The sequence below is a fragment of the Cimex lectularius genome, unplaced genomic scaffold (genome assembly GCF_000648675.2).
Source record: "Cimex lectularius strain Harlan isolate CLEC.00 unplaced genomic scaffold, Clec_2.1 scaffold199, whole genome shotgun sequence".
In the NCBI taxonomy this organism is placed as follows: domain Eukaryota; kingdom Metazoa; phylum Arthropoda; class Insecta; order Hemiptera; family Cimicidae; genus Cimex; species Cimex lectularius.
Window position 1 is genome coordinate 896717 of NW_019392740.1, and position 7101 is coordinate 903817.

Below are 7101 nucleotides of genomic sequence, written 5' to 3' on the forward strand. Positions count from 1 at the left end.
CATGGGGATAAAATAATAATAAATTGAGATGAGTAGCTATCCAATGATAGCGCTCCTAAATTATTGATTAATTTTAATCACCCTCAATTTCTGATACTGTATTTGTAGAGCGATGAGATCAGGGAAAGTTATGTTATTGACTAGGGTAGGATCAAGGTTAGTATGAAATACAATTCTGTCTTGCAACTTCTTTTATAAAAGGAACATTGAGATCATTATGGATGGAGAGGTTGGAAACACAAAACAGGGCATTGAAAATGGATGTTAGGATTTGAGACTGTAAGGTCTAGATTATGTGGAGATTAAAAGGTTCAGTTGACCTCCATAGTTCTGTGCTGTGTGTTTATATTGGTTCTAGTAATTGTTGTTGAGAAAGTATTTGGATCTGTTGTCTAGTAGTTACCAATTTACCAAGTACCAATTTAAGTAATTGGTATCGGTTCAGTTCTGTCATTTTAAATCTTGTATTGTGTTTTCGGTATAAGCAGGTGAGGTTGTAATGGATTGGAGGTACAAGAAGACAGAGGGTAAAGATTAGGTTTGGAAATTTTTTGGTGTAGACCCTCTCCAGACGTCACAACTCACCCCAGAATACTTGATATTTCTCGGGGCGGGGTTTTAAGCAACCTCTTCCTTTCGCGCTAATAAATTACTTTTACTCTACAGACGTCACAACTCACCTCAGAGTACTCGATATTCCTCAGAGTGGGTTGAACCCATTTCATTCTCGATAATAATTAATTACTTTTATTCTCCAAACGTGACAACTCACCCCAGTGTTCCCGATATTCCTCGCAGCGGGGTTAAACCCACTCCATTCTCGCTAATAATTTACTTTTACTCCCCAGACGTCGCACATTCACCCCAGAGTACTCGATATTTCTCGGGATGGGGATTTAACCAACCCCCTCCTTTCGCGCTAATAAATTACTTTTACGCTCCAAACGTAACAAATCACCCCAGAGTACTCGATATTCCTCGGAGTGGGGTTGAACCCACTTCATTCTCGATAATAATTTATTTTTACTCTCCAGACGTCCTCACCCCAGAGTACTCGATATCCCTCGTGGCGGGTTATAAGCAACCCCTTCCTTTCACGCTAATAAATCACGTTCGTTCAATAAATTAACATAAATTCAACAAAGACGATGTGTATGAACCAAAGTTATACTTTTTGTAAAAGATCACAAATTGTAAGAGTTATTAAAGTAATTATTAGTAAAAGTAAAGTAGTTATTTCTTTATTTATTAGTGTTTATTGAATTTATAATATACAATATACATACAGACATTTTTAAAATTAAAGACAGGCTCTTGGTTATCTTAACCGTCAAGAGTAAAGTAATTATTAAAACTTAGTAAAGTTAAAATATGTGAATAGTACCATCTTTTAGCATAAGTGGAACTTTGGTTGTTTAGTTAAGTACTGTAAGAACGCCTGGCAATACAGTTACAACTTAGTAAGTATATATAACTTACTGAGTACCCTCTACCTAAATAAGGATTTGTTAATGTCTATGTTATTAAAATGTCTCTAATGTAATTTTAGATTAATATGTTTTGTACTTAGATCGAAGTCTATGTTTGTAGCGGACTATAATTTTGGGGCAGTTGATTATAGTTTTACATTATTTGGAGATCGTGAAATGCGGTCTGGCTTGACGTAGGTTTTAGAAAAACATTTTCTTTATCGTACCAAAGTTTCGATCTTTATTGAGATCATCTTCAGTGCTCAAAGTGTTTGTTTTCTGTGCAGATGTGTCATTTTTTTCTGTCGTGTTGAGAGTGACAGTCAAGTGCCTGACAGTGACTGGCACTCTCAACATGACACACAAGAATGACGTATCTGCACAGAAAACAAACACTTTGAGCACTGAAGATGATCTCAATAAAGATCGAAACTTTGGTACGATAAAGAAAATATTTTCTAAAACCTACGTCACACCAGACCGCATCTCACGATCTCCAAATAACATTAACCAACGGTCATTAAACGCCACACATATAATTTTTATTTTCATTTATTTCTATCAAAATGAAGGTTTTTGTTTTAAGACAACCCCTCAGACGGCCTCAATGGCTATGAAGACGTTATAAAGAAAGGAATGTCTAAGACTTATTATTATTATTATTATAGCAGCAATCAGCACTATTACTGCCACTTATACCATATACTATATCCAACCATAAAGTTTAGCCGATACGGGCGCAGCCTTGTTGCTCTCCCTGATTTACAAAGTTTTTAATTGAGGTTATTTCTTTTCTTTTGTTTTACAAGTGAAATTGGACTATCTCACTACTAGGTTTTGAGAAAATTAGAAATTTGTCTTGTTTAACTCTTTTACCAATAAAAATGTACTTAGGTGAATGTACAGTGCTCGTGGAGTACCACTAAAGGAAATCTCTTACACTTTTCATAGATGCTAAATAATTACCAAAAATTTTATAAATTTTGGGAATAATGGAAAGTATTTAATGGATTTGTTCGATTTTTAGAAGAGTTTTTAAGGTATTTTGTGTGATTGTTTTTATGTGCACAGGTCGCGTTTTGGTAAAAGTGACAAAAATAGAATCATCAGCATCATTTGACGACCGGTTATCCATTTCCCAGTTACGGTCGTCACTAGCGCTTTATTACATCACACTCTAAACCCAAACAGATGATTATTTACACGGAATTACAATTATTAAATTTTTTACATTACTGCATTTTTAGTATATAGTATGTAGTGAACTATTACAAGCATTTTATTGTGAAATGAACTAATATAGAAACGCAACATGGTCACAACATGTTTCACTTTCATCTACGTGCAGTACTGTGCAATCGTAGGATGCATAACAAAAGTTTAACGATGGATATAACTCCAAACTATTGAGGGGTAAGTGTCATAAGTGTATTTGAGATTTTTTTTGTTTACTCCTTTTTGTAAAATATTGCACTATATTATTTTATTAGAGCGTCGAGAAGTTTTTAAATACGACTTAGTTTCAGATTGGTGGAAAATATGAAGATGATTGTAAACGAAAGGAATATTTGAAGAGCTTAGTTTTGAAGAGAGTATGCCACGTCAGGCAATACGTCCAATGCCCAATAATGGTAAAACCAAATTTTAAAATTAATCACTGGAGTACTCTTCTAAAAACTTTATTATTCAATTGTTTAACGCAAAAACATCAAAAGTGCTCATTAGCAACATATTCTCGTTATTTGTCTGATGAAGACATAAAATTTGCTTTGGTCAAAACAAACGGGACTGGAAGTGGAAAGAGTGAAATAAGCAGGTTTACCTGACTTCATCAGATTTGAAGCTAAGAGCTCAAAATAACACGTTTCAAAGGGTGAAGTCAGATATTCCTTGTACTAGTTGTACACATATTAAAGAAATTGATTTCACAAGGTGTTTTTTAATTTACAGTGAAGAAAACCGACACTCAATCTGTTGGAGGAATAGTATCAAATTCGAATCGGACGCGTCCCAAATTAACGAGTCAAAAGAAAATCCAAAAATCTGCTGTGCCGAACGATCGGGGAGACGGTGAACCGAGAAAGGCGGCCCCGAAGGCCAAAGTGGACACGTCCAGGCCGGCGCGGAAGCAGGATGAAGTCGAGGAGATTGTATTTGCGGTCGGTCAGCAAAAACAGAAGAAGCCGAATAAAAGAATCACAGGGCGTCATTATCAAACGAAACAAAAAACGAAAGAGATGCTAAACGAAGTCAATCTTCTCCTATCGATGGAGAAGTTCCACACGAACGTAAACACTTCGAAAAGTTATCTCAGATCCGTTCAAAAGACTCTGAACAGCAGTTTAAAAAGAAGAGACTTCTCTAAAAACGGACCAGGCATTGACCCTGAAGTTTTGAATCTAGTTCACGAACCAATAAAAATGACTCATTTTTACCTGTTAAATAGGCAAAGTAAAAACGCGAAGGCGAATTCTCAAGAATCGCTTACCGAGCTGTCCGATAATTCGATAGAATACCAAAACAACATGACTGATTATCCAAAAAAGCTCAGCTTACGAACAGAAACGAAAGTGATAGAAGATCCCCAAGACAATTCGAAAGATGTGGAACGCGAAACCAATGTTAAAACATTACTGACTTTTTGGAACGATAAATTGTCAAATAAAGTTGATATTTTATGCACTTGTCTTCATAATCCTCAAAAATGTTTGACTCCTGTCATCAAGACTAAGAACGTCGTCAAGTTGAGCAGCGACGGCGTGGCCGAAGAACATACGCTTAAGCCTTCGGACATTAAAGTCGGCAAAGGTCCGCCTGGTATCGCTGAACTACTTACTATGAATTCGAAAAACATCATTCGGAAGATCAAATCACATAAAAACATAATTGCCACTAGCGATAAAGAAAATTTATTGCGCACTATTGCAAAAAAGGACCAAGTCATTTCACAGCTTCAGCAAAACAAAACATTCAACAAGAGCAAAAGTAAAGATACTGTTGAAGCTCGGACCAAAAAAAGTTCAAATAGCATCTCAAAAATTAGTCAAAAAAGTGCTAAAACTAAAATAAAAAAACACAATTCCGTTAAGAAAAATAGCGTTTACATAGTGGAAGAATTGAAAAAAGAGACAGTAGCTTCTGCATCACACTCGTACATGTATATTGTAAATTATTTGGTTGAATACGTAAAAGTTTTTAGAGAAAAACGGACATCGACGACTAAAGAGGCATCGGAAATCTTGGATGTTTTAGACATTGGTAAGAATCAGAATGGTTTTAGTTTGGGTGACTGTATACCGTACTCGACAACAACAGAAAATAACGGAGACGAGTTAACAATCAGCGTAGGAAAAATCACTCTCATCACAGGAATCAAGGCAGGGATTTTACTCCCCTTACTTCAAATCATGAACAAAACGACCTTGCCAGGTAACCTGTGCAAGCTGAGCAGGGCCGAACTGAAAAAATTACGCCAGATAGGAAACCAGCTGGCAACGACGAACTCTTCATTCAAAGGCAAACTCCTTTATTATCTATTCGACATAGAAAAAATCTTCAGTTTTTACAAAGAGTGCGTAAAGGTGGCTTATCTTAAAGCAATGTACTATGTACCGAAAGTTTCACTTTTACATCGAATGAAACATTATGAAGCGATGGACATGATTTCGTTGCGGAGGCACAGATTGTACTTCACTGTGACACTTATCATAGTCGTATTCTGCCTGGCGATGTTGTTTTTGGCCAGTTCAGTTTGATTTGGCCCGCTGCTTCGCGGTTTTCGATTTGGTGAGTCTCGCCTTTCGTTTCAAAGGATGTTTGGCCTTACTCGACTTCGTTTTCTTCGATGCGTAATGCAGATTTTTCGTGGGTTCTTCGCAATTGCTTTGCGTCATGTCGAACATATAGTCCAAGTTGATGTCATATCTGAAACAGACCAACTGTCGAGTGAATTTGTCTTGTACATTTACAATAAATATTTAACACTGGAGCGTTTTATTGATGAACCTCGGAAGCTTGTCGCGCAGGAAGCTGATGACGCCTTGAGGTAAGGTCGTGTTTCTGCTCAGCAACAGGCTCGTGAGGTAACGAGGGCTCTTCCGCTTTTCCGCACAATGAAGCAAAAGGCTCCAAGATGAATCGTTGCAGTCCAGAACGTAAGTATTGTAAATCCCCTCGTCTGCCAAAAATTCGCACGTTTTAATAAACGATTAAAAAAAAGCAAAAGAATATTGATCTGTACAAATATCTTCGGCATGGATCCAATGGGAAGGCTGCGACGTGTCTGGTATGACCCATGTTATGTTGCCGTAAAGGATTTCGTTTTCAGGGTCGTCAGCAAAGCTGTATGTGAAATTCATTGCCAATCCCATCTTGTCAGACATGTAGAAAACCGCCCTCATGCATTTGTACATGATGTCCTCTTCTGAAGTCGCGTAGTACTGTACGACATACCAAGACCCTAAGAACTATAATTTAAAAAAGTGTAAATATAATTTGGCGAAGGAATGTAGACAGATTTTGTAAGTATTAAATAAAATAGACACCAGGACTTTCACATTAAAATATACACCAAAACGTTAAGTACAAAGTTAAACTTAAACCATGAAATTGTTCAACAAGAAAATGTTAGCCCAGTTATCGTCATAATGATGAAAAACATTATCTTTAATTATTTAGTCTACTTCTTATTTATTAATGCCATGGTCAAGTGATTTTTAAATAAATAATGACTTATCAAAAGAAAATAGTACGATGAAAAATATGTAAGTTATTAAGTGGTACATTAATTATTTCAAATAGAAAACTCAAAGCAAAAACCATAGCATTATTACATTCGGTTTTAAATATTTTTTTGAAAATCCGGACTTACCGAGTCAATATTAAAGTTCCTACTACCTTTCACTACGGGGCATTTCGTCTTGTCCTCTTTTTTCTGATACGCTTTGACCAATAGAAGGGCCAAAATGAACAATATTGCACTTTTTTGGCAATTCGACATGATCTTGGATGACGCGAAACTGTGAAATGACTGGTTTTGCCAATCGGCAGAAGGAAGAGGAAGCGAGTTATCATCTAGTGGCAAAATTCGACTGCTTTTGTTGATAAATAAATCCGTTTTAAAAATAAAACAATTTCGAGCCAATTTCAACAATACGTTTTGAAATACTTTTGTTAATTATTACAACTAGCTTATATTTCTATAATTATATAACTATTATATGCCTCCCTTAGATCACACGAATCCCGCTCGTGACCAAACTTTTTCATTTCAACCAAAACCTTACATTAAAATATTAATTAATTGAAAGAAGTAATTTGGTCAATCAATCCACTAAATATAATGGACTCAGATAAAATATTAGAAAAACTGTTATTAGACTAGGTTCTGTCGCAGATTATTTGAAAGCAGCATGCTATGAGAAAAAGATAGTCAACAGAGGACATCATCTTTAAGTTCTATGAGGTAACCGCTAAACGAAAGAAAATAACCGGCATATTTTTTGACATCCAAGGCCCGTTCGAGTCAGTAAAATGGGCCAAATAGTTATCACAACTGTCAAAAAAAAAAAAAAAAAAAAAAAATTAGCTTATATTATAGCAAAAAAAACTATTTGTAGTGTTTAGTGACCGT

At 35.8% G+C, this 7101-nt stretch overlaps 2 protein-coding genes across 3 annotated transcripts; one reads left to right on the plus strand and one right to left on the minus strand.

The window, feature by feature from the left end:
- The first annotated feature begins 2180 nt into the window (after nt 1–2180).
- LOC106663428 lies at nt 2181–5455 on the plus strand. 2 transcript variants are annotated; one of them, XM_014388250.2, is made up of 3 exons: nt 2181–2882; nt 2996–3100; nt 3420–5455. In XM_014388250.2, exons 2-3 carry the CDS (start codon nt 3064–3066, stop codon nt 5222–5224), a joined length of 1842 nt encoding a protein of 613 aa, XP_014243736.1. In that variant the 5' UTR covers nt 2181–2882; nt 2996–3063; the 3' UTR covers nt 5225–5455. The 2 variants fall into 2 exon arrangements, with proteins under 2 accessions (XP_014243736.1, XP_014243735.1); XM_014388249.2 differs by having other exon boundaries at nt 2182–2882; nt 2990–3100.
- Nucleotides 4975–6504, minus strand: LOC106663429 (apolipoprotein D-like). The gene is made up of 4 exons (XM_014388251.2): nt 6340–6504; nt 5710–5935; nt 5475–5646; nt 4975–5393 (listed from the first exon to the last, which is right to left on the minus strand). The coding sequence occupies exons 1-4, from the start codon at nt 6466–6468 to the stop codon at nt 5216–5218; spliced, it is 705 nt and encodes a 234-aa protein (XP_014243737.1). The 5' UTR covers nt 6469–6504; the 3' UTR covers nt 4975–5215.
- Between the last annotated feature and the right edge of the window lie 597 nt (nt 6505–7101).

Bases quoted from the DNA above. Each gene is read 5' to 3' on its own strand.
- LOC106663429 (XM_014388251.2), bottom strand. From the start codon at position 6,468: ATGTCGAATTGCCAAAAAAGTGCAATATTGTTCATTTTGGCCCTTCTA. The intron at 5,647-5,709 runs GTACAGATCAAT...AATTTTTGGCAG, and splicing joins GATCCATGCCGAAGATATTT to ACGAGGGGATTTACAATACT. The intron at 5,394-5,474 runs GTTCATCAATAA...GGTCTGTTTCAG, and splicing joins CTGCGCGACAAGCTTCCGAG to ATATGACATCAACTTGGACT.
- LOC106663428 (XM_014388250.2), top strand. From the start codon at position 3,064: ATGCCACGTCAGGCAATACGTCCAATGCCCAATAATG. The intron at 3,101-3,419 runs GTAAAACCAAAT...TTTAATTTACAG, and splicing joins ACGTCCAATGCCCAATAATG to TGAAGAAAACCGACACTCAA.